Source organism: Elgaria multicarinata, chromosome 2 (genome assembly GCF_023053635.1).
Source record: "Elgaria multicarinata webbii isolate HBS135686 ecotype San Diego chromosome 2, rElgMul1.1.pri, whole genome shotgun sequence".
NCBI classification, from domain to species: domain Eukaryota; kingdom Metazoa; phylum Chordata; class Lepidosauria; order Squamata; family Anguidae; genus Elgaria; species Elgaria multicarinata.
The window spans coordinates 83,812,648-83,840,377 of record NC_086172.1 but is presented as its reverse complement, the minus strand read 5'-3'; the positions used below and the strand labels follow the sequence as shown (position 1 = coordinate 83,840,377).

Sequence of the window (27,730 nt, the reverse complement as noted above, 5' to 3'; positions counted from 1 at the left end):
TTTTTGGACTCTGGGGCTTCAATAAGTATGGCAAAAGACAAACTTTCATTTGTAACCTTGGAAACTTCTACTTCAGAGCAAAAGTGTGTTACCCTTGCAAATGGAACAAAAATCCAGATATGTGGTGTGGGTAATGTATATTTTGATTGTCTGGGAGTTGAACTACAAAGTGTTTTATATGTACCAGAACTAGAAACAAACCTTCTAAGTGTGTTTCAGTTAACAGAAATGGGGTATGAGGTTTGTTTTACTGAAGAAAATTGTACTATAAAACAGGGAAACAAGGTGTGTGTGCAGGGAATAATGAAAGATTCTTTGTATGTGATTAATACTTGTACAGAAAATGAAGTTGTAGCCAGCAAAGTCACAACAAAAACAATAGCCAATTGCAAACCACACCAAGAGTGTATCCATTTAACTCATAAAAGGTTTGGTCATGCTAACTATAAAACAATTTCTAAGATTCCAGAATTGTGTGAAGGGGTGAAAATCAAACCATGTTCTAACTATGTAGAATGTAATGTATGCAGTGAAACCAAGTGTCATAAGTCAAACATTCCAAAACATAGTGAGAGAACAACAAAAGGAATTTTTGAATTAATTCATGCAGATCTTGCAGGTCCTTTTGAGACAAGTCAAGGAGGAAACAGATTTTTCTTGTCTATTGTTGATGATTACAGTAGATTTGGATTTGTGTATGTGTTAAAACAGAAGAGTGAAACTTTTGGAAAGTTTAAAGCCTTTGTTAAGTGGAGTAAAAATAGATTTAAAGAACCTATAGCTAATCTAAGAACGGACCGGGGAGGTGAATTTCTTAGCAACCAATTTAAAAAATTCCTCAGTGATGAGGGTATACAACATGACCTTACTGCTCCATATTCACCATTTCAAAATGGAGTTGCAGAAAGGAAAAACAGAACCTTGCAGAACATGTTAAGAGCTCTATTGAAAGAGTCAGGATTGTCTAATCTGTTCTGGGCAGAAGCTTTGTCCACCTCAAATTATTTGTTAAACAGGCTTTACCACTCTGTACATGAAAAAACCCCATATGAAATGTTTTACAAAAGAAAACCTAGAGTGTCACATATAAGGGTTTTTGGGAGTAAATGTTTTGCTCATGTTCAGAAAGAAAACAGACCAGGAAAGCTAGCTCAAAGAGGTTTGGAATGTAAACTGTTGGGATATGATACACAAACAAAAGGCTATCGTTTGTGGTCTCCATATCACAAAAGTGTAATTGTGAGCAGAGATGTAGTTTTTCATGAACAAATGCAGGAAACAAAACAGTATGTAAGTTTGCCTGTAGAACAGAAAGCTGTAGAAACAGAAGAAATTCCTGAACAATCTCAGCAAGAGAGGGAGGGGGAAGAAACTGTAAAGGAGGAAACTATGCCTGTAACTATGCCAAGACGATCAGAAAGGGAACGCAAAGCTCCAATTCGTTATTCAGATGAATACCAAAGCAAACAGGTTTCTCATAGAGCTTTACTAATAGCCTATGAACCTACTTCATTTGAGGAAATTCAGGAAATGGAACCTACAGAAGCTCAGGGCTGGCATGAAGCAATGTCAGAGGAAATCAGAGCAATGGAAAAAAATGAAACGTGGGAGCTAGTACCTTTACCTGAAGGTTGTAAAGCCATTACCTGTAAATGGGTATTCAAAATAAAACAAAATGAGAAAGGACAGGTGGAACGTTCAATGGTAAAACACAAAGAGATGCTTTTAAAGCTGGGTCTCAGATTGTAACACAATTTAAACAACATGCGCAAGAGGAGGACTGTTAAGTATATGAAAAGAAATACTTGCTTAGTCATTAAAATTGTGTGTGTATGGCTATCTCAGGGTTAAACAGAGAAAGTCTATCTGTGGGCAATTACCTTGAGATAGAGGCTGTTCTGGGAACCTTGCCAAGATTCTAAGTTAGCCTCATCACAGCTGTATGTAATGTAGATAAGAATTGTGTAGATCTGTATATAGTTTCTCACTTGTGTAAAATGGAACTGATCACTGCTTACTGATCACTGCTCTATGATCACTGCTCTCTGTGTATGCCTCAGTGTGCTGATCTGAACTGATCTGAATTGAACTGCACAGAAGCCTGAAGGAAATAAACCAGCTCTGCTGTGTAAGACCTGCGTGATGCGTGTTTGTTTCTGAGCACAAACAGAGTTCCAGAAGGAGAAAAGTTCTGGCACAATAACCCAACACAATTCAGTCTTTGCCATATTGAGTTTCAAACGACGATGAAGCAGCCAAGCTGAGATATCTGAAAGACATGCTGAGATACGATTGTGAACATCAGGAGAAAGTTCCGGAGATGACAGATATAGTTGTGTATCATCGGCGTACAGATGATATTGGAGGCCATGAGATTGAATAAGCTTGCCCAAGGGCAACATGTATAAGGAAAACAACAACGGGCCAAGCACCGAGCCTTGCGGAACCCCTACTGAAAGGGGAAAAGAGGAGGACGAGCTGCCATTAGCCAACACGCTGAAAGAGCGGCATCTTCATCCATTTTTAATCCCTCTGCTTTCCCAGGGATTCTTCCACCTTTTCCCATGCCACTGAACATCCACCTCCTCCTTCTTTAAAAGAACAGAACAGTAGCAGAGGTTTCACAGGTGTGAACGGCCCTTAACTTGTTGGATCCTAACCTCTTTACGGCGGAGGCAATGGAGAAGGTTCCAACCTCCTTTATTCCCCGAAGGGCAACCTGGCTGCTGTTACTGGCCAGAAGACAAATAGCCACTGGGAGATTATACCATCCTGGTTCCAAAAAGATCCCCAGAAAGGGAAGGCCAGCTTGGCCTCAGCTAGATGGAAATGTCTGGTAATAACTCATCACTTTTGTTCTGCCACTGTCAAACTGGTTCCCCTCCTCTACCATTTCCCTCCACTCCACCTTCCACTGAGAATCCTGAGAACGGGCCTTGTGTCTTATTTTCATTTATACACGTACACATCCTCCAGCACAACTGCATCTTGCATTTTAATTATTCTCAGCTGCTATGGTAGACATAATTTCTGCCAGAAAAGCAGAATAAAAATGTAATAAATAAATAATAGCTCACACTAATAATTACTACAATAGGCATCTAGACTTAACTGCATCCAAGCAAACTGAGTGATCAGCTCCTCCAATACATCCCAGGCCTTCTCACGTTATGTCAGTGGTGCAGAAACGAGTGATGCTATTGCAGCTCCTACACCACTGAGATAATGAAAGGACTCGGAGTAAGTTGCAGCATCTCTCCAAGTGCACACAAGTAGCAACAGTACAAAACACGGCTCTCCTCTGTTTAGAGCTATAACACTGCCGGGCAGACTGTGCCACCTGGAGACCTGCTGAACTGAAACCAACCGCTTGTGCATTTGAAAATAAACTGGGGAGCAGGTTAACATCCAATATTTTGCTCCCTTTCACCATTTTCCTCTTTCCAGCTTTGAATTTAAAACTGATTTGCTCAGTAACCATTGGGCTCTGAAGAGTGGCATATTGATCGTCTCAGCAATAATTGATAGTGGCTAGTAAAGGGCACTGGTAAGCCATCCATTCACTCTTTCCACTACCAGCTCACACAGTCTAATCGCATAAACGCCCTTTGTTAATTTTCACCCTGTCATGCAACTAGCTGTCACTAGCAGCATCCTGCTTCCTGGAGTGAGTGGCCTCATCCCCAGGGACGCATCAGTAGTTCTTGGCACTTTTAAGTCTCAATTTTTATAGTTTTTAGTCTATGAATTTTCCTAGGCCAACATATGCTGCTGTGCAGCTCATTGGAACCCTTGTTTCTGTCAGGGTGATACTGATAAGCCAACATCATAAACAAAAAGAAATACGGGCCCAGCAGCAAGATTCATTGCAAGGTCATATGGAGAACATGTGTTATATAATTATTAATGTGTTTTATTGTTTCTGTTGTGCACCACTGTGTTTTTTTACAAACAAAAGTGCTTTAAAAAAAGAAGAAAATGTTTTTTTAAAAGCCTTTTTGTTCTCTTTAGCTTCAGAGGAAGTAGCTTGTTCATTGCTGGAAAAATCTAAACTGGAATGTTGGGCCAACTTGCGTATTCTTTGTGATGCTGAGGACTACAAAATTAGTTTCAAGAAAATGTGGTGATGGTCACTAACATTAGGAAATTCAGCATTGCAGTATGCAGAAGCTACTGCAATCTGCAGATATCTGAAATTTATTCTAGAATTCTGCTATCAGTTCTAGTAACTCAAGAGGGGGGAAAAGCTGTTGTAAACTTGTCATCTAGTAGCAAAAGGTGTGGTCAAAAGGGGAAGCGTTATCCAAGAACTGGACACAGCAAAAGCTAGCCGCCTATGGAGCCCCAACTAGCCACAGCTCCTTGGGCAAATACTTCCCAAACTTCCATTAATTAGAAAGCTCGGAACATGTAGGGAAGCAAAGTGCTTTCTTAGGTTCCCCTTCTTTTAAAAAAGCATTATATTAATCCAATTCAGAGTTTGTCTCTCATAATGGAGATGGATTAGTCTGTGGTTCACCTTTATGTAATAAATACAGAGAAAGGAAATGTGCACATTATTTCACTGGGCTACTTGCAGAGTACACTGAAATAATTCCTAAGCTTCTCTATGGGAAATAATAAAAATGAAACAGTAAAAGCTTATTAACAGCCAAGATTAGTACCTGCGTCTGTGGGGTTTCTTGTGGCAAAAACAGCCCTGATTCTTCAGAAGGGCTTAAAGAAAAGAGCTTCTCTGGTTCAGCTCCCAACCAGAGAGAAGTTCTTTAACAGGAAGGAATCCTGTTAAATGCAGCTAGTTTTTTCTACCAAGAAACGTATTCTGTGCAAAGGCCAAACAAGTAGCTATTTCAGCTTTGACGGTGGCTCTAAAGCTGTTCTGCCTTTTAGAACTATTACGTGAAATACTGTAGGCCTGTATCAGCAGCACGTCAATGTTGTCTGAAGAATAGTCTGTGATAACACGCTTTCAAATACCTGTGTACATAATACAAGGACTGCCACTACCAGATGTTGTGTGGGAAGGGAGAGAATGTAGCTCTGCACTCAAAAGTGACTGCAGCTTTCTGAGTCACTTTGAGGCAGGAGGGAAGCACACACCAAAAAAACCCACACACCACCACCACTTGACTAGTGTGAGAACTCATGCAAGGTTAGGTAGAAGAAATACCCACTGCCATCTGCTTCAGCAGGTAACAAACTTTATGGTGACTGGCCCTGCTCATGTGGGTGTGACACACACACACACACACCTACATGAGATAACACCAGAGAAGCTTGTGTGTAATGTGTAGGGTTTTTTATATTCAAACAGGGTGGAATTAGAATTAGAATTATATTTACAGTGCATTCTCTGCATGCTTACTCAGATGTTCCACTTGTGCTCAATGGGTTTTACTCCCTAGAAAGTGTGTTTAAGGCAGGAACCTTAAAGTGTAAAGTCCTTTACAAGCCTTATCTTGTTGGTAAAACAGAACTGGTTGGATAGAATTTTGTTTTAAAAATTAAAGTGTTTTTTTAAAAATCAAAATTATTTTGCTTTGCTTTGCTTTGCTTTTTTTAGTCTACCATGTGTGCATCACTGCCCTCTGCTGGTTGGAGCCAGTCCTGTTCAAAAATGTGCAGCTCATTTCTCGACAGACCACATCACATATGATGTACACAAATAGAAATGAAATCCCAAAGGTTAAAACATCAGGCCCCAGTTAGTGTAAATATTGAAATATGGCACAAAGTGTTTATACACAAACATTCAAGTGTGTCTGTATGGGAAGGGGATAGGCAACCTGGTACCCTCTGGATGTTTTGGACTACAACTCCCATCAGCACTAGTAAGTAAAATTAATGGGAAGGGCTTATGGGAGTTGTAGTCCAAAACATCTGGTGGTCACTAGGTTGTTTGCCTACCCTGCAGGCATAATCGTAGCACAAAATCACAAAATGTCTATACAAAATTTGATTCCTTCCAAATAAAAAATAGATCTGTAAGGCCTCAGAATTTAATGAAGACCAAACTCAAGGATGGCATAGGTCATGCAATTCTCTCGCACACATACACCCACACATCAATCATTTTTATTTGTTACACTTGTGTTCTGTTCTTCCTCCAAGCTGTCTTACTTGGGGGCCCTGGCACCACATTCTGAATCAATGTAGCAGGGAGCATTAGCACTGCTGTAGCAGTCATTCGAATCATGACCGTGTCTCTCATTTGTGAGCATTATCCTCAGGATGCATGTCTCGAGCAATGGGCTATCTTTATTCCTTACGCCACAGGTGAATACCAATAAGCACTTTTTGCTATTAGCTCATTCCTAAAGCTCTGAGACTAAAATCAGCAATGTGCCTGTCCTTGATGTTGAATCTTCTGAACTCTCAGCTAGAAGCCACTGATGTATAAGGGTCACAGGTTGGGTCCTTTGCACTGCCATCTTGTCTTTGACCTCTGCTCCTACCAAGCTTTGGTGCCCGATTCACTGGTCTGTTACAGCAGAGGAAATAAGCTGACCCAGATAGGTTTCTTTGACATTATATCAAGGTGGAAGTAGCCCCGGCTTAAAAGCATGTCATTTGGAAATCAGAAATGTTAAGAGAAGCAGAAATGGTTCTTTTGTCAAAGCTCTGTCATTTTTGAGCGGTGTGCAGAAATAAGGCCTCCAGGGGACAAAGTAGACCCATTTTTGGATGCAAAAGTTCCTATTGATTTTTATTTCCGAGAGACACTGTACATTATACGACTTTAGAAATGCTGTGGAGTGGAAGGAGCACAATTGTACATTCCCCCACACAGCTACCGCTAAGCAAAAGCTTTATGAACTCCTACATCGCTTTTCATCTGACATTGTCAGGATGCTTTGTACCACTGATGCTCTAAACCAGTTGTGCCTCCAGGAGTCAGGAAAGACTTTATTGCCCCTGTTTGCATGGAGGAAGAAAGTGGGCTGCAATGTTGCCAGGCCGAAAATTAATGTGCGTGGGGAGAGAGAGAGAAGTGATGGAGCCACCCAAGCCCTCATCTGTTCCTTCCTTTAACCTACAATATAAAGAATACAGCCATAGATGATATGAGTTAGTAAGAACAGAAGTGATTTGTAGTATTTGTCCTTCGATGTTGCAGCCTTAGTGTGTGTCCTGTAGGACTAGCACTCCGGCTGCTCTTTTTGCTATGAAGAAGGCAAAATGGGGCACACAGTTTTATAAGCAAGAGCAGCTGTCAGGAGTAGGGATGGGAGATTGAGTAATAAGTCTATGGACTGCATTTTATTGTAGGTCACACAGGGAAACACAGGGTTGCATTAACCGCCGGGATAGTGCAAGGTGTGAAGCTACTTTAGCCTCACAACATAACCTGACTGAATTGCAGGACACTTCCAGGAGGCTATAAAAGCTCCCAGATGAACAACCTATGCACCCCTCCCCTTTCCTGCTTTAGAGCATGCCTGTGAAATCCATGTGGTATTGCTGCAAGAGAAAGGAATAGTTCTAAGGGTCTTTTCAAGACTACAGACATATGGGTGGCATGGGGTGGGGGTAGAAAGTAGCACTAGTCTGGATTCAGCACTTGGAATTTGACCCCAACAACAACAACAAGCATGAATTATTACTACATGCGATAAATAATACTGAGCGTGGTTTCTGGAAACATCTATACTTCCTGAGATGGGAAACAGCAGGTAGACTTGCATTAATCACAAGTTTTGTATACAAACACAATTTTAACGATACCCCCCCCATTTATTTTGTTTTCTCAAGATTTCTCTGTGTGAAATGTGCCTGAAAGAATATTTTACAAAAGTTTGAGAGGTAATTTTTTGTCAAAAGGTAACCTTTGCAGTTACAACCTTTACTTGCCTCTGCAGTAGAAAAAAGAAAAGAAAAACCTTAGTAAGGGTTAACAGGTATGTAAATCCTTTCTGTAAAGAGTAAGATAATAAGTAAATATATATAAGATTTCCCCAGAGTCTTACTACTTTTACTCTTGATCTCTTCAAAAAGTGAATACATATTCGTAGAGATTGTCCTACAGGTCAAACAATAATTACAACACTATTGGAAATGTTCTACGTATGCTTTGAAATACTTGTTCTAAACATTCCAATCAATGTATCACTGGCTTCCAATTTTCTTTCTGGGTAGAATTCAAAATTCTGCTGGTGACCTTTAAAGCCCTGCATGGTTTAGGAGCAGGATATTTGAAGAACCACTTTCTTGAGTACAAACTTGCACGCCTACTGAGATCCTCTTTGGAGGCCCTCTTGTATGTCTCAACAAGCCCTGAGATGCACTTAGGTGGGACTAGACACAGAGTTCCCTGCCAAGGGAGCCCTGTCTCCGTTCCTCAACAATTTTCTGGAAGTTGAAGAAGAACTTCATTTTCAGGAAGGCTTCAGTGTGTAATTTTAACTTGCTGTTGTAATCAAGTCTCCACTTGTTAAATGTTTTAAATATATTTGCTTGCTGTGGCATTGCATCTTTCTGCTGCTGCTTTTGTGTTTTGTGTTATGGAGCAATGTTTTAAATTGTTAAATTAGTTGGGCCCTTTCTACACCTAAGGGTGTAGAGAGGGACATGATCCTGGACTTACCTGCTTCTGGGATCGTCCCTGGGTGTCCCTGGACAGTGCTGGAGCGTACTTGCACTCCAGCGTGAAAGAACTAAAAGAAGAAGCCCTGATCCCACTCCCCACCCCGAATGTCCCTGGACTCCCCCTGTCCCAGCTCCTTCCCTCTGCTGACCCTTGCTACTCGCGGGGAGGAGGGAAAAACTGGGACAGGGACAGGGATCATCCCAGGATCCTGGGAAAAACTGGGATAACTGAGGTCTCAGTTACCCTGGGGAAATGAAGGGATCATCCCCCCTGCTCCTGGGATCCCTGGAAAAAAGGCCAGTGTAGAAAGGGCCTTGCTTGTTGCGAGCCACCTAGAAAACTCTTCTGAGATAAGGCAGGATATAAATGCTTTAAAATAAATAAATCATGCAAGCTATTATTACCAGCATTTACTGGAGATGTGAGTGACCACACAAAGCAGATTTGGTCTTGTATTCTCCTCCTACTGATGCTGCCTTAAGCAGGTTGGTTCAACTTACTGCATGGCAGGGCTTGCCCTGGGTGAAATTTAAATATATTATGATTATATAGCAAGCTGCATGATTGCTGTAGGTCTACCATTTCTTATCCATCTCTTAAGTTACTGAACTTGCCAAAACTCACATTCAGTATATTATTACTCATATATGATAAGAATTTTCATCCTGCTCCTTGTAACTGTGGCAGCTCAATAGTTTGTCCTATTACAATGGATATTGTTTCTGTGTCCTCATATAATGGATATTGTTTGTGTGTGAAAGTGTGTATAGCCTTGAAGCAAGGATGACCCCTTCGCCAGGGAAGGGGTTTTGTTTGTTTTAAACAGGTGATTGATTGATTGATTGATTACATTTCTATACCGCCCAATAGCCGGAGCTCTCTGGATGCTAATGCTAATGACAGAAAAATGCACAAGTTAGAAATAGTTTCATTTTTTTTTAAAAAAAAAATACATTAAAGAATGGGACAGTTACAAAGGAGGGAGTGGTTTTGCTGGTGTCCACTTGGTTTTCTCCTCCAATCAGGGCCTTTTGTGAGAATAAAGGCAAGAAAACATGTTTAAAGTCTCAAAATGGAGTGTGAGTGTGCATCACTCATCATTTGTGAGTTAATGAATACAAGCTAATAGGCGGCCATAATATTTGTGTATCCACGGCACGCATGACCGATGCTAAATTGCAATGGACGTACTAGCTGGAGGGTTTCCCCCTGAAGACAAAATGCAAGGCTTTGCTCCTAAAGACAAAATGCTGCAGCTTCCGCACAACAGACAGACAAGCTGTGAAGAAAACTATGGATCTCCTGCAACAAATGAGTAGCAACTCTGTATTTATCGCTCTGTGTCTGAAAAGTCAAAGCTGGAATGGGTGAGTTCTGCAGGAGATGGCTGAACTGGCCTTAGCAACCCCGCTACACCGTAAGACAGAAAAACTCAGCATCCAAGAGCTGCTCCGTCCTCTTGCCCCTCCCTCTTAAACAAACAAACAAACAAATGGGATTCCCACAAAACCTGAGAATCTACTTGGATCTGAGCAGCCTAGCTCTGAATAGCCTCCTCTGTAAGTTCAGGAAGCGGGGAAAGTTCACTCTGCTTTAGAAGCAAGCTCCCAGGGTCCAAAATAAATACACCTTTAACAAAGAGAAAGAGGGGGAGAGATGGAAACATTTACCCTACTATTACTAAATCCAGTGAAGCATTAATTTGCAGAGGCCCCTCTGTAAGGAACACACTTATAATAGCTCTGGCAGAGAGGCATTGCCTGGGCCGGCTGCGCCTCATCCTGCAGAGCTCACACACTCTGGTTTCTCCTGGCAGCTACAGAGGAAGCTTTTGGTCTTCTCTGCTGAAGAACAGAGAGGCTTTTTAATCTGCCGCTGCTTCAGGCATACTGGGAAAGGAGGGGGAGGGGGGAGAGTGAGGCAGGGGGAGACAATTTATTCAGCTTCTACCCAGCCTGTGTTCATCCTCCACTTTTTGAGGCCCAGCTGTAAACTGCACACCAATTAGGTTGCGGGGGATGCAGGACTCTTAACCGCCGGGCCTGGTCCTTTGGTGAGGGTCACGGTGGGGCCTTTGAGATCGGTGCTGTAGGAAGCTGCACACGTGTGTAGCTGTCCCCCACTGCTGGGGAGGGGTGTGAGTGTTAAACAAAATGTGTCGTGTCTGAGAGAGAAAGAGAGACCCCTGCCCCTTGAGATCCCCTCGAGATCCCTGTGACAACCCACATCTTCAAAAGCACGTCTTCTTGAGGCAAACCTCTTTTATAGTTACAGCTAAAATTCCAAGGCAGCGGGAGGAAGAAATTCTTCCGTTCGGAAACCATCACAGCACTATTATCCCTTCTCCCTAATAATGCCTTCAGAGGGCATTGTGTTCCTTCCCTCTGGGGCTTTAATTAGCTCACTTCCACAAAGTTGGCTAATTATTTCTTTGGCAGTCTGCATCCTAATGGGCTCCCTTTTGTTTACAGCATTTATTATCAGCCACTGCCACTGTCCTCCCCAGACTCACTCCTCCATGTGGCTGCCTTGGAACAGTTTTTTTTTTCTTTAAATCTAGTTGGGATTTGAATATATTCAATTACCTCAAATTCCTGAATGAAAAACCAGCCTCTGTAGCAGGCATCAGGGCTGTGCCAATGACTTAGTGCAGCTCAGATCTTCCTGTGGGTAGATCGTGTGTTGTTTAACTTGTTCATACATGATCTGGAGTTGGGTGAACAATGGAGGTAAGCCAAGACCCGAGCAGACTATGACGTCGTTCACATGTAATGACAACCCATTGATTCAATAACCCATGGTTTGTCGTGCATGAGTGAGGATGAATGAGCCTGCTGCCTGCTGCATGCCTACCACTTCTGCTTTTACTGCACAACCCACGATTGGCTCCTTCATAAGTTGTGGAGCGTGAGATCCAAACTTAGGCCCTTTCTACACCTAAGAGTTATCCCAGGAAAATGGAGGGATCATCCCTGCCTGTTCCCAGGATCTTGTGTGGCATTTTGATGCACAGGAACAATCCAGGGATGATCCAGGGGGGGAAAGGCAGGTATAGAAACAGCCTTAGACTGCTGGGTTGTTAAAGAGCTAAAGAATTCAGCATTTAACCCATGATTTATTGTTGGGTTAACCTCTAGGCTGTCATTACGTAGGATGAGCCCCTAGGAAGAGCTCTACCCATGGGCTGTTTTAGGGTTGTGGGTGATTGTTAACTACACCAACAACCCAACTTTGCCAGGTTCAGATGTCACAATGACTGGGTTACACAGTGATTGGGTTCACATGTCACGATAAGCCATAGTGTTTATGAGACATGGTAGAGTCAGAGTGGCTTACCATGATGTCCGAACCTGGTTTGAGCAATCCAGCAAGGGTTATTTTTCAACTAGCCACCATGAGAACCCAAGGCTTATAGTAGGTTGTTGAATATAGCTTGTTCTCAGGGTGGTTTGTCATGAGGTTCAAACCCAGCACCACAGCTTGTGCCGCTTGGTAAGAGTGGCAAAAAAGCCTGTGCCGCTCATCACAACCTCACCAGCGCCACCTCCAACCTCTCTTGCCAGTGACTGCCCCTACATAGATGCCAAAACAGCACTTTGGAAGGACCATCACTCATTCACCACTTTTTTCCGATGCCTCAAAATTGTTCAAATGGGAGTTATCACCATCACCATCATCTGCTGGTCTTTCACAATTGTGAAAGAACACAGAATCGACTGTTCAATATTTGTCGTCTTGCCTGGTCAATTTCCTCCTACATTTCTGCTATCAAATGGTGCACATATGTAACCTATCAGGAAACTGACAAGACAAGGCTGCATATAAGCTAATTTGCACACAGTTGTGAAGGATCAGGGAAGAAATAACAGGGAAGAAATCAGGAATATTTGCGCAAATTTAAAGGCTGGGATGTAAACAGAAGGGAAATTTGCACAACTGCAATAACCGCTCCAAAGAGGAGAAGCAAAAAGTGGGGGGAGTTAATAATTCAAGTCAGCGATGGACCAGAACAAGAGTGTTACAGTGGCTGCCCTGGTGTTTACATCAAGAACACTGTATTTAAGGAAGTTCTGTAACGATAAAAGATGTAACACTTTGAATGTTTCAATGAACACAGTTAAGTTAAACCTTTGGTTAGATTTTATTTTTCTCTGTGAACTGTGTCATGCTGTAAGCCAGACCCAGGGGCATCAGCAATCAGTACCCTTGGGCAAACGCTGAGGCCCAATCATCCCAGAGGACACACAAAAGATGATGCCAACGTCTGCTTGCTTTTATTTTAAAAAAATGTTCAGGGATTGATAGAAGTTGCAATCCAATACAGCTGGAGGGACTAGGTTGTGGAACCTGACCTATCATCCATTTATCGTTCTGTTTAGTTATGTCAAGGATGAGGTGCCTCAAGAAGACTGAGAAATGATTATTAAATTGTTAAAGGCTGCCAGAATTGCAGTTAGCTATAAATGGTAAGAAGTGCATGCTTCATCAATAACAGAAAGGAAGGTGAGAGCTTAGGAACTAGCATTTATGTTAGAATTAGGCCCTTTCTACACCATGGATTTTTTCCTGGGTCGTCCCTGTGAGTCCAAGTGATGCACAGGGAATCCCGGGAGCAGGCAGAGATGACCCCCTCCATTTTCTCGGGATAAGTGCTTCCACAGTTATCCTGATTTTACCCGCGGTCCCAGGATAATCCCGAGGACTGCGGCCCTCTTCCCTGTGAGTAGGGACACCAAGGGTGAGGGGGGAGCAGGGATGGGCCTTTTTTTGTTTGTTTTTACTTACTTTTCGCTGGAGTGCAATTGTGCTCTGGCTCCTGCCTCTTTTAAAAAAAAAGGCAGGCGCGATGTGCACGATGTCCCTGTTCCCTTCAGGGATGTCGCGCTTTTGTTTGGATGCCCAGGGAGTGTTGCGGAAGCAGGTAAGTCTGCGATCCTCCCCTCTCTCCCTCTCCACCCTTAGGTGTAGAAAGGGCCTTAGAGAGAGGACGCAAGGATTTTTTATTTTTTAAAAAAATGAGAACTGATCTATTTTTTTTAATGTGCTGGAATAATAAAGTACAGGATAACGTGCGACCATATGATGTATTAGGGCGGGAGATGTAAACTTCGAGGCAACAATGGATGAAGGCCAATGCACCACAGTACAGAGAACAGCTCCAATAGTGCCCCAAAATAAAACACATGGTCTTCAATGACTATATACTGATGCCCAGAGTATGGGAAACAAACAGAACGAACTTGAACTCTTATTACATGAAGGCAAATACGACTTGATACTTGGTGGGATGACTCCCATGACTAGAATATAGCAATTGAAGGATATAACTTGTTCAAAAAGAACAGAAGATATAGAAAGGGAGGCGGAGTTGCACTATATGTTAAAAATACCTATCCCTGCACAGAAATACAGGTGGATGAGCTGGGAGCCCCATCGAGATTATCTGGATTAAAATAAATGGGGCAAGGAATAAAAAGAACATGATAATCGGAGTCTACTACCGACCACCCAATCAAGGAGAAGACGAGGATGAAACTTTTGAGAAACAAATTGCCAGTGTTTCAAGGAAGTCTGATGTAGTAGTGATGGGGGACTTCAATTACCCTGATATCTGTTGGAAGACAAATACTGCCAAAAGCGGCCCTTCCAAGAAATTCCTGACATGCGTGGGTGATAACTTCCTCCTACAGAAAGTGGAGGAAGGAATTAGAGGATCGGCAATCCTTGACTTGATATTGATAGGGATGACTTAGTGGATAAAATGGCAGTTACGGGAACTCTGGGGAAAGTGACCACGTCATACTTGAATTCTTGATTATAAAGGAAGCAAAAGTTGAGTGTAGCCATACACATACTCTGGATTTTAGGAAAGCTGATTTTAATAAACTCAGAACTATGATAAGTAAGGTCCCATGGCAAGTGAGCCTAATGAGAAAAGGAGTGCAGGATGGGTGGGAGTATTTAAAAAAGGAAATTTTAAAGGCTCAATTACAAACAATTCCAACAAGGAAAAAAGATAGAAGACAACAGAAGAAACCAATGTGGCTTCACAAAAAGCTTAGAGATGACCTGAAAACAAAAAAGGATACATATAGGAAGTGGAAGGAAGGCCAGGCCACAAAAGAAGATCACAGACAGGAGGCACAGAAGTGATGAAATGGCATCAGGAAGGCTAAAGCTGAGAATGAGCTGAGATTAGCAAGGGATGCTAAAAGTAATAAAAAGGCCTTCTTCAGATACGTGAGTAGTAAAAGACAGAGGAAAGAAATGGTGGTTCAACTTCTTAATGAGGATGGCAAATTGATAACAGATGACAAAGAAAAGGCTGACGTACTCAATTCCTACTTTGGCTCAGTCTTCTCCCAAAAGCGGGTTTATGACCTCCCTGGAAAAAGTGAAGCACAAGTTGAGGGGGCAGGATTGCAATTTGAGATTGATAAACGAATGGTCAAGGAACACCTTCTTTCTTTGAATGAGTTCCAATCTCCAGGGCCCGATGAACTGCATCCTAGAGTAATAAAGGAGCTAGCAGAAGAACTCTCATAACCGCTGTCGATTATCTTTGCGAAATCATGGAAGACGGGTGAGGTGCTGGATGAATGGAGGAGGGCTAACGTTGTCCCTATCTTCAAAAAGGGCAAAAAGGAGGAATCTGGGAACTACAGACCAATCAGTCTGACATCCATCCCTGGGAAAATTTTGGAGCAGATCATAAAGAAGCCAATCTGTAAGCACCTTTAAAACAATGCAGTGATTAGTAGAAGCCAGCATGGATTTGTCAGGAACAAATCCTGTCAGACTCATTTGACCTCATTTTTTGATCGGGTAACCTCCCTTGTGGACTGTGGGAATGCTGTGGATGTAATATATCTTGACTTCAGCAAAGCTTTTGACAAAGTGCCCCATGAAATTCTGATTAACAAACTAGCTAAAAGTGGGCTAGATGGAACAACTATTAGGTGGATTCACAGTTGGCTACAGGACTCAGAGTGCTTATCAACGCTACCTTCTCAAACTGGGGGGAGGTAACGAGTGGGGTACTGCAGGGCTCAGTCCTGGGCCCAGTGCTCTTCAACATTTTTATTAATTATTTGGACGAGGAGGTGCAGGGAATGCTTATCAAATTTGCAGATGACACAAAATTGGGTGGGATAGCTAATACCCTGGGAGACAGAAATAAACTTCAAAGTGATCTTGATAGGCTGGAGTGCTGGGCTGAAAACAACAGAACGAAATTTTGATAAATGCAAGTTCTACATCTAGGAAATAGAAACCAAATTCTCAGCAATACTACAAATGAGAAGGATCTTGGAATTGTTGTAGAGCACAAGCTGAATATGAGCCAACATTGTGATATGGCTGCAAGAAGGCAAATGCTATTTTGGGCTGCATTAATAGAAGTATAGCTTCCAAATCGTGTGAGGTACTGGTTCCTCTCTATTTGGCCCTGGTTAGGCCTCATCTAGAGTATTGCGTCCAATTCTGGGCACCACACTTCAAGAAGGACACAGACAAGCTGGAGCATGTTCAGAGGAGGGCAACCAGGATGATCAGGGGTCTAGAAACAAAGCCCTATGAAGAGAGACTGAAAGAACTGGGCATGTTTAGCCTGGAGAAGAGAAGATTGAGGGGAGACATGAGAGCACTCTTCAAATACTTGAAAGGTTGTCACACAGAGGAGGGCCAGGATCTCTTCTCGATCATCCCAGAGTGCAGGACACGGAATAACGGGCTCAAGTTACAGGAAGTCAGATTCCGACTGGACATCAGGAAAAACTTCCTGATTGTTAGAGCAGTACAACAATGGAACCAGTTACCTAGAGAGGTTGTGGGCTCTCCCACACTAGAGGCATTCAAGACAACCATCTGTCAAGTATGCTGTAGGGTGGATTCCTGCATTGAGCAGGGGGTTGGACTCAATGGCCTTGTAGGCCCCTTCCAACTCTACTATTCTATGATTCTATGAATTTTGTAAAAGAGGAAATATTAAATAAAGTGGCAACATAAGTTTCGTTAATTTTAAATGGCTGAAATAATATGGATTGTATAAATGGAAGTTTGTATAAAATCTGATACAAGGTTGCATTATTTATAATGTAGTATTAACATTTTGAAAAATTATAAACATGATTTTAATAAAATAATAAATAATTAAGAAGATTTTGGACTTGTGGAGACTTAGATCCGTGTGCTTTCGCAATGAAGAAAGTAAATGGCCCACTCTGGCAATTAACAGAAAAGGGACTGAAAATAAATTGGCGACTGTAATAATGCCCTTACATAAATCCATGGCGCAGCCATGTTTAGAACACTATGTGCAGTGCAAAGCTAAAGTCTTTGGGGCTATTTAAGTTTAGAAAAAGTGGTGCCTGGTTTTGTTATCTCAGCTCACTATAGCTGCACACTGTTCATGGGGAATGCAAGTCTTGTTTATTTTTTTAAAAAAGCGTGCTATTTTATATACAGAGAGAGAGAGAGAGATTTATCGTGTATGCATAGTCCATTCCTTTATTGATAAACTACGTTAAATGGAATATTATTTCTTCCACAACAATGAAAATGACATGAGGTACAGATTTGTACAACCGTGTTAAAATGATATACCTTCCATTTGCCAAGACTGAAATCACAACAATAAGGTGATGAAGATAATAATTGCAATAGGAAGCAACAATGTATACAGCAACCCTAGTCAATGCCAAAAATAGGATGCCAGAAAACCAAACATTAGCAGTATTTCTGGATCTTTGCGTAGCCTATTGGAATTTAGCAGCCTTATTTGCTTTATATGCTACAAAAACACTGGTGCCAGTAAAATACAACACAAAAACCAAAATTGTGATAGGAGTTTTGAAAATGTTCCAATTGGCAGTGCTGGATAAGAGGCTCTTAACTCTTGAGTGTATTTGTGCGTACAAGACAGAGAGGCTGAAAGCATAAACAATTGTTACTGAAGGATGAGAACAATGCATGGCTTCCCCCCACCCTCCTGTTACTAACTGCTTGCTATACTATTCCCAGCCTTTTAGCAGAAATAGAGTGTTGCAATCCACTAAACACTGTGCATTCTCATTTCATGTTAATGAAGCTTGGGTGTGGCCATGCAACAACAGTGCTTAGGGAACTACTGAGTCAATCATGCATTTTCTTCTTTCACCTTGGCTTGCCGGCCTATGTCAATGCAACTGAGGAATATTTTAACAGAGCATCTGATCTTGGATGGCTTTCTGCAACTGGGGCCTTAGCTAGATCAGCGGTTATCCCAGGCTGATACTCGGACCAGATGATGCACAGGGGATCCCGGGCTCAGGGAAGGATCATCCCTACCTGGCCCTGGGATAAAGCCCTACACTTTGGGCCCAGTTTTCCCTGCGGTCTCGGGCTGAGCCTGAGACCGTGAGCGTGTGGCCCATTTCGGCAGCTTTTCCCAGCTCCGCACAATTACTTGCACGGGGTGCAGCGCTCCTCAGGAGAGCTGTGCCCTTTGGGGCTAGGGTGGGTGGGGACAGGGAATTTTTTTAAAAACAACAACTACACACACCTTACCTTTTCGCTCCAGCACTCATGCACAACCGGCCCTTTAAGAAAAATTTTTAAATGGCAGACATGACGCCTCTCCTCTTGAGCTCGTTGCGCCTTGCGTGTAAACGAGGGTGAGATCTCCCGTTATTCACAACGCGAGGTCTCCCCTCCTCTCCCCCGGCTTTTCAGGTAGGTCTAGCAAAGGCCTCTGTCGATTCCTCCCTTTTAAACCTCCAACTTGGGTGACTGTGATCCTACAGATGCTGCTCATCTGTAGAGAGACGCTGGCAAAGTCCCTCCACTCAGACAATGGGCCAGTTCTCAAATTTATGCAGGGAAGACAGTGATCCTATGCCAAGATGTTTGGTGGATATTGGCACCAGGAGAGTGAAAATTACCAGGCTTACATTTTGTAATGAACAAGGGCGGTGAAGAATGACGGCCAGACAAGCCAAATGACAACAGAACGCTGTCCTCTTGTAGCGTGTGTAACTTACCCCGGGAAGAAGGAACCAAAACAAATTAGCTTTGAATTATTTCCTGGAATTTTACTCAGCACAACGGCTTTAAAATAGGCTTCAAACGATTCATATGGAAGCTATTCTCTCTAACAATTACTCCCCCTTGTGCAGCAATAGGCAATCTAATTGGAAAATAAAAATAATTTTCTTTGGTATACATCTAAACAAAGCTGTAGTATTAAGAGCGACTTTCACAGACAACATGTTCAGAGAAATCTCACAGTACGGGGCTTCCTAGAGGTGTACCAATTCAGAATGCATGTGGGGAATTGCATATTGGAATACTGTCCACATAAAAACTCCATCGTACATAGGAAACTAGAATTTCAGGAAGAAAAGGCAAGGTCAGAATTCTTCTCTCTTATGTAAATAGCAGAAAAGGACAAGCCTGAGCAGCTGACGCTGCATGATCAAAACAGCCCAACGTGATCAAAAGAGCCCACCCAAAAACTAGACTGGCGAAGTGTACAATAAACAAACTATTCATCACCTAAATTTTGTGTGAATCCAGATTCTTGCTTCCAAGGGTCCCAGGCCCTTGGACACACCACCTGCCCACCCCCCCAACCTTGCACCAAAATGAAGACTGCAACTGTGGCAACCTCAAAAGGCCCGCTGTGTCAAGGCAAGACTTCTGTGGCCTACAGAAAGTGACAGCAGATTGATCAGGAAAGGCAGGAGAGGTTCAGGGAGAGTCTAGCTCAGTAACAGGAGCTGGAGAAACAGAGCCCCCATCTTCCTCCCATCTAAAAAAAGACTTGAACTTGCTCATCTTAAGGGCTTGACAGATGATAGCAGAGTGATAAAAAAAGGCAGAAAAGAGTGAAAACCCAACAGAATAGCTGCAACCTTCCTCAGCAGCTGCTGGGAGAACAATACGGTGATGTCATAATCTAGTCAGCCAATGGAGGGCGGGGAATGTTTTCAGCATCTCTCTAGAAAGGCAGTTTTCAGCTATCTTTAATAATGAAAACTAAATCAGTTAGAGCAATAATTAGAGGGTCGCTGTGCCTGTCCTGGACATGTGGGACCTTGTAGGAGCGCTGCTTAGGCTGTCTCAAGGGATGCAAGGAGTGCTGAACTTTATGTGTGCGTTCCTCTTTTTTTGATTGTGGGAAGCACCTTCTTTTTGTCTCTGGTAACCACAAGGAGGGAGGCCTCTAGGTGTTCCACAAATAGCTTTGTCCCTGGAAATGGATTAACTAAACTATATTGGGAGCAGAGAAGGGGAAAAGCAGCTAATAATAAATCCTTTTTTCTTTCAGAGTTCTACTGTGATCCTGTTTAACCCATGAATTGGTGGGGTCATGGGCTAGGGAGCAAACGTGCTGCCTCAATGTGTGCTTGTCGCCTCTGTTTTGAATCAGCTTTCACCAATAATCCAGGAATGGCCAGTTCCTGGGTTGTTATTGTGACATTTGATCCTGGAACTCTGGGTTGTTGCAGGATTGTTATAGGACTGAACAACCCAGAGTTTAACCCAACAACAAACATGAGTGTTTGACCAGGTTCAGATGACATGGTGCAGCACTATGTTGCATATCCAACCCCCTCTTGGGGGTTGTGTCATGTGAAATTAGAGAGTGTGGGTTATGTCAGGTTTAAACAACCCTTATATAACCTTATAACAGTTCATGGGTTATGTGAGGGTTGTTTAACACCCACACAAACCATGTTCACCAGAATCAGAGGACATACCAACATTCAAATGGGGTCTGCATATTAAAAATGGTGATCCCACCACTAAATAACCCACGGTGGGCTGTCATGTCATGCAACCAGCCCCATTCTTGGGTTAGATATTTGAGTTAGCCCCATTCTTGGGTTAAATAACTCCAAGTTCCAGGTTCAGACATCACATCAAACAATCAGTTCCTGGATGGTTGATGAAAGCTGATTCAAAATGTAAGTGGCAAGCATGTGGGAGTCAGCATGGTTGTTCCCTTGCTCAGAGCCCTGACAATCCATGGTTTAAACAACCTATGGGTTGTCATTATGTGCGAACTGTGTTTCTGATGCTAGGCAGAGCTGTTTTAGGAGCATGGAGGGAGGCTCTGCCTCTTGAGAAGCAACTAAAGTTGGCTGATCCTGATTGCAGATCAAGGGAAAAGGCTTTGGAATGCCTTCTAGAGGCAGGAAAGAATGTGTGCTTTTAATCCCTGAACATTTCCTTAATGGCGCTCCACTCCCATTCTCTGATCTCTCTTTAATCACCAGCCTCCAAGCTCAAAAAAGAACACAAATAACAACAAAACAGAATGAAAACAAAATTCCAGATTCTATGGAAAGCCAGTTACATCAACACATCTTGGCAAATTATCTTAATTTGGGTTAATAAAGTCATTAAATAATATCTGTATTTCCTTCCAACAGAAGTTGGATTTTTTTTTTAATTTGGTTTTGCTTTAGAATAAACCACTGGGGTTATATCCTAAACAGTCTGCAAATATTTGATGTTGCTATTAAGGAACTAGTGAGACCCACTGGAGCAAATTATGGCTGATGCCCTGGGAATTGGAATTACACAAAAGAAAAATTATTATCTAGTGATCGGTGAAAGAGATGGCTCTCAGGGGTGTTGGTTTTTATTCGCAGCTCGGTGGCCAACTTAGCCACGACACTGCTCCTATGCCTGCACTTGGCTTTCCTCATTTGATTAACTGAAGCAGTGAAGCCAGTATGTAGAACACTTTTAAAGGAGAAAACATCGGAATGGCTAAGAGGGTCCAGGTTTGAAAGCCTTATGCTTCAAGACTTCAACCAGAGCATGTGGGGGTAAAATTAGGGGCAACAGAAATTGACTGAATTGCCAGTGAGACAGTGGCAGCTGGAGTGTCTCATGCTGATGTCCCGAAGAGGGAAGCTGCAACAGTTAAATGGACTTGGTTTCTGCATGTACGTTTCCTTTAAGACCTGCTCTTCCCTAGTCTCTAAGGACACATAAGCAAGACACTGTTAAATGTTAGGAGTTCTTGCTCTTGCACGGGACTCAATTAGCATTTGTGTATGTACGTGGATGTGTAACATGCCATGCTCTCATCAGCTTATGCTAATTGTTCTGCATGATTTCTAGTGCAACTTTGCTGATACTTCCTGCACCATTCTGAAGGTGTTAATACCTCTATTGGGTTCACACATCACGACAAGACACTCTGAAAACAAGGCACCCTGAACAATCTGACAACAAACCATGGGCTCTCGGGGTGGCATGTGCATTGTTAACCATTCATGCTGAAGAAACCGTGCCGAACTGGGATGTCACAACAACCCACCCTTAAACATACAACGGTGCAAACCACTGTGGGTTGACGTGTCATGTGAAACAGGTTGATGTGAAGATGTTTGACCTCGTTGTTTCCTCTCAACCTCTAAACCATGTGTATAGTTCAAGCTAACATGTCATACATCTTATGAAGCAGCCTCTAGTCCACGAAAGCTTATACCAAAATAAATTTGTTAGCCTTCAAAGTGGAAAGCAGAACTACTTTTGGGTTGGGCCTGGATGATCCTTCAGCCAGCCCTCTGCAGGCAGCATGTCAGGTGGCCATGGCCACACTCCTGACATCACCAGGTATGATCAGAGATAAAAGCGGGGGTTTTGCTGTTGGTGTGCGCCAGCAGGGGAATCTCCACTGTAGTCTCCAATTTGCAGCAGGGATGCCCTCCGAAGGGATTCCTCCAGGGGGCAGGGCTCAAAGTATAAGCCCTTTCCCCTTGAGGAACCCCAAGAGGCTACACAGGCTGGATTGGGATGCTCCTCTGGCTGGAAGTTCTGCAGCCCTGCTTTAAGGTTTCACAAGATTCTTTGTTGGTTTTTCTGCAACACACTAACCCAGCGAACCCTCTGGAAATGTTTGGCTGGCTATCAAGGGCAGCCAAAATTTGAAGCTTATTCATCTAGACATCTTTAACGTATGTTGCCATGCAGTATTGATAAGGGTGACTCTGCCTGATGTTGTGAAAGGCATTTAAAATAATGTGTTCAAATCTCAAAAGCCATTCAGCATAGCACCCTCCCAGCCCCACAAGGACACTGGGATTAAGAAGAGTCCCATCCCCCTTCTCCTAGCATGCATAGTAATCGCGGTGATATTGGGGTGGGTGGGAGAGATATCTCTTTCTGAAGTCAAACACACATGTACACATACATACACACACACACACACACACACACACACACACACACAGAGCAAGAAGCCAGGCGCAAGTGAGATTACCATCTGCTCGTCCTCCCGGCTCTCGCTGGAGTCCTCAGCCTTCCTCTGAGGAGAGGACGCGTGGGCTCCAGCCGCTCGCCTGCCAGGGTCTGTCACCTCGCCTAGTCGCTCACCATCTGCAAAAGAAAAAGCAGATGCACCATAGGGCATGAGAAGACAGCACAGAGGCCATGGCCTGTACCAGCCCTCACCCCACAGCCATCAAAGTCTGAAACCCTCTTTCAGGTTCATTGTTAGAACATCTCAACCCCCTCATGCCTCAGAGAGGACACTGGAACTGATCAGGTCATGAGCCAGCAGCTCAAATTATTCTCCTCCTTACTGAAATTGGGGCCTAAAAGAAACTGCAGTATTAAAGAGGTAAAACAACAACAACAACAACAACAACAACAACAACAACAACAAAAACACAAACACTGGGCAATTCCTGAAAATGGCTTCAATGCTTGGGTCACGAGACTCTTTCAGCTATCCTACAACCTTTCCAGATGGTGAGTTTATAGTGCAATAAACACCGAGTTACTCATTTGGTGTATGGAGGCCACATACATCTTCCCTCTGAGCAGGGCCTTTGTTGTGGGGATTTCACATTTTCTTCAGAAACCCAACCATAATATTTTATCACCAGGAGACAAGTGCTTTTGCTTCCCAGGTTGGGCACTTACTGAGTTGGTAAGTCGCGTGTAGGTTGCTGTGGCACAAATGTCATGGTCCCTAATTTGCATATTGTCCTTAGCCCTTATTAGTGACATGTGGCAACCCCTGCCCCACGCTCAATGCTACCAGTATTTTGTCAACTTTAACAAAAAGGTAAACGTTTGTCATCCTCCAAATTTCTTAAAGGTAGAGCGCTCCCCAGTGTGCCACTTAAGAAATATATTGCTTAAAAGCAAGGGGTAAATAAGCCTTCTCTCTTCCTCCTCAGCAATGCACCAGCATTGTATTAACTTGTTTTTAACTTTATTTTCAGAGTTTTAAAAAATTATCTGATAGTTGTATATTTCCCCTCTCCCAGCCCAGGAGAGTCCATCCTTCCTGATTTCAGAGAAGATAACGGGGAGAAAAGGAAGAGAGAAGAAGTGGGGGGGGGGCAGAGTCTGTGCTGCAAAGCTTCCTGCCCCGCCCCCCATATGGGGACGGAATATTAGGCTACTGTCACTTGACAGGGACTGGTGTGAGTACAATACTAAGACTGGAATATGCAAGGTGATAGCTTTGAAAAGCCATTAGGTGGAGAAAGCAGGGAAAAAGAGTGTTCATATCATAACAGCAGCAGCAGCAGCAGCAACAACAACTTCACTTGAATAGCATCACATCCCTGTTAGGACACTGTTTCATATTGTATCTGCCCAATTAACGTTCCTGGCTTCATTCACTCACCAGCATTCTTGCATCCCTACGAAGCCCTAGATCCTAGCAGTTAAACTAGCCCAGCTGGAGGGATTACGGACGCTGCAATTATTAATGAGAAATCATGGTATACCATCATCAACTTCATGTAAACATCTGCTGCTTAGTTCACTGAGTAGTGGTAGTCCAATCTTCCATATCAGTCAATGCCAATGGAACAACATATGGACCGTAAGCGCTCAGATGCAGCACCAGCATCCCTTTGCTGCATAAACCAGCACCCACCCTGCCCAGATTCACTGATCTGTTTCGGCATTTTATGAAGACACATGAACAAATTAGGAAATCTCATTCTTTGTGTCAGGATTTACTGAAATACTAGCGCCCATTTTAGGGGGTATATTAAAACGATTAAACACTTGCTAGGTGATATCATTTGTTCACCCAGTAATTGTGCAGACAATGACTCCTACCTTTCATCATGATTCTACAATGATACAAGAGACTGGAAGGCAGGAAGGAATGGCCACTCCATGCTGTGGTCATCCCTGCCCCTCACCTGACATTTATATGCGACCCATGTTATATTACTTCTTTGGGAACGTAGGACCCGGTGCAGTACTTTCCCCCCTCCTCACTCTCTGGGCAGCTTGGACAGCCCCCAACGCTCCCTGTGTCTATTCAAGTGGCCACCTCCTGTGCCACTTTTTGCTAGAAGCCATTCTGAATCAGAGATAAAGTATTATAATGTGACTGAGATTCAGGATGGATAGTTGGAGAGGGAGGGAGGGAGGGAGGGAGGGAGAGAGAGAGAGAGAGAGAGAGAGAGAGAGAGAGAGAGAGAGGTTGGGTGTGAGCCAGCAAGAAGGGGTTGCTCCAGCAGAGTGCCTTGAATACCATTAGCTTTCAGGCAGTTGGGCTTGCCCCAGCTTTGGGGAAAGGCACTGCTTTTGTAAAAACCTCCCTCATTACACTGGCGCTAAGCAGCTTGCTTTGGCTCATCAGTGTCATGTTTAATTACATCTAATGCAACAGTTACATAAGAGCAAGGATAAACTCCAGCCATAACAGAGACTGTTAAGAACTCCCTTCCAACACATGGCCACATGCTCAGTGACAGTGGAACCCTGCAATACTACAGGGGCGGGGGGAGAGGTTAACATCCTCTAGCAACCCTCTCCCTTCTCATTGGCTGCTGCTAGCAAAGGCTGATGCTCCAAAGATGGTCTCCCACAAGAAGCCCAGGTTCTGAATGTCTTTCCCTTAGGGTTAGCACCCCATGTTATTTCTTTGTTCTCTGTGCCACAGCATGTCATGCAATTCAGGAAAAGCTATAGGATTAGGTTGCCAAAACAAAACTCCAGAAGATGAAAGGAACATTTGGAGTTTTACCACCTATACCTACACTGTGCTACGGGGATGATAAATTCACATCCATTATGTTCTAGATAACTGTTGTGTTCTAGAATAGAAGGAATTCTATTCAAAGAAAGGTTTGGAAGCCTGAAATGGGATCCAGAAGCCACATATCTATGCACCTCAGGAAGTTTAAGTACCTCTTTAATACAAGGTCTTGTGTTCTCTAAAAATTCTTCCTCTGGCTTTACCCACAGAGGTAGAAGTAGGTGCCCTAAGATCCACCAACATCTACTTCTCCCTCAAGGTGCAGTTCCTCTTTGGAGGGCCTTCTAAAGATTGAGTGCATATACCCATGCACTGTCTGGCTGTGGTCTTTCCAAGCTCACTCAGTAGCCACTCTTCTTCAGGCCACTAATGATAGTTAACTGTCTAGTTATGTGTGGTTATTGGTTACATCTGAGTTTACAGAGTTGTACAAAGCTTGAGATTTAACCAAATAGGTTATTTTATAGATAAAACACGAGGAGAAAAGGTCAGCAAATAGGCAATTTGTAAAAGAAATAAAAAAGTAAACAATTATGTGGTATTTTTTTTGGAGGGGGGGAGTAGGAAGTACAATTAAAGACTGATCTCTTCTGGCAGTCCTACCCAGTCGAATTTTAAGATGTTTGGCTGTTGTTTTAATAATGTATTAGTTTTATATGTTTTTACTCAGTTTTATGTATTTTATAGTATTTTTGTATTTGATGTTATTACCTGCCTCGATCCAGAGGGAGAGGCGGGTAATAAATAAATAAATAAATAAATTATTATTACTATTATTATGTTAGGTTAATGATAGTCTATCATTAGACTCAATTGTTTTCTTAACAGGAAAAGGTTGTGTTAGAGGTTGTATGAAAAATGTTCTATTAAAAAATCATCAGGAGTTAGTTTATTAATAGGAGAAATAATGAGATACCTAGTGTTAAAAGCTGGTTACTAAAAGTATGGGAAATAGCAAAAATAGTAAAATTAGAAGAATATGTAGAAATAAGAGATAGGAAGGAGGAGGAAGAGGAGGAGGAGGAGGAATGTTTTTTGTTCAATAACAGAACCTTAAACATGACCCAGCAGCTCACTGGCAGGCAGTGCAATTCCTTTAGCAGAGCTATAACATACTGTCAAAAAGAGGCCACTGTTAGCAGCCTCACATCTGTATACTCCACCAGCTGCAGCTTCTGAACCAGGCCCAAGGGTAGACCCACATAAAGCGTATTACAATAATCCAGTCTTGAGGCTACCAATTCCTGAACCACCATGGCTAAAATATCACAGTCCAGGAACAGCTGTAGATGGCTAAAGCTGGTAAAAGACATTTCAAACCACCAAGGCCACCTCAGTTTTCAGTGACAAATATCAATTTAGGACCACTCCCCAAACTATGCATCCATTCCTTCAGAGGGAGGGCAACCCCATCCAGGACAGGCACTTAACCTAATTCCCAATCCCACGATCATCCACCTACAGTGCTTCCATCTTGCCAGGATTCAAATTTAGTTTGTTGGCCCTCATGCAGCCCACTGCTGTGTCCAACCACCAATAGAGCCTGCATGGCCACACCTGATGTTATGGAGAAATAGAGCTGGATGTCATCCACATACGGACGACACTCTGGATATGAATGGCTTCATACAGATGATAAGCAGCATTAAGGACAGAATAGTGTCCTGTAGTACCCCTATTACACAAGTGCCAGGGGACCAATGCACACTCCCTCAACACCACTCTCTGAGATTAATCCCATAGGTAGGAGGGGAACCTCTGAAACACAGTGCCCCCAATACACATCCCACGGAGCTGGTTCTCGAGGATACCTGGATTGATGGTATCAAAAGCCAGAGAGAGTTTCAGTAAGAGGAGCAAAGTTTGACTCCCCCATCACCTTCTCCATAGAGATTAGTCATTTATGACACTTGTTCATTGGGGCCACTCCAACGGGATGACAGTGGGTGTTGGAGAACTGTCCGTGGCAATGTGCTTTCCTGAATGCTTATATCCCGATGCTCATAAGACTCCAAACTTGGGGGCTTATGAGAATCCAGTGTAGAGTAGGAGGAGCAGTGGAAGCCATCTTTGCCTCCCCACTCCTCCCATTCTGCATTTTTGCTAGGCAGGCTTTTTTGCCCATCTGG

At 43.0% G+C, this 27,730-nt stretch overlaps 1 protein-coding gene across 1 annotated transcript in view; it reads right to left on the bottom strand.

Annotated features, from left to right (window-relative positions):
* The window catches only part of B4GALNT4 (beta-1,4-N-acetyl-galactosaminyltransferase 4), a 202,267-nt gene that overhangs the window by 75,182 nt on the left and 99,355 nt on the right, over positions 1–27,730 (bottom strand). Inside the window, exon 2 of the mRNA XM_063117037.1 lies at positions 22,848–22,963. Coding sequence (XP_062973107.1) covers positions 22,848–22,963 — 116 coding nt within the window. The remainder of the gene's footprint in view (positions 1–22,847; positions 22,964–27,730) is intronic.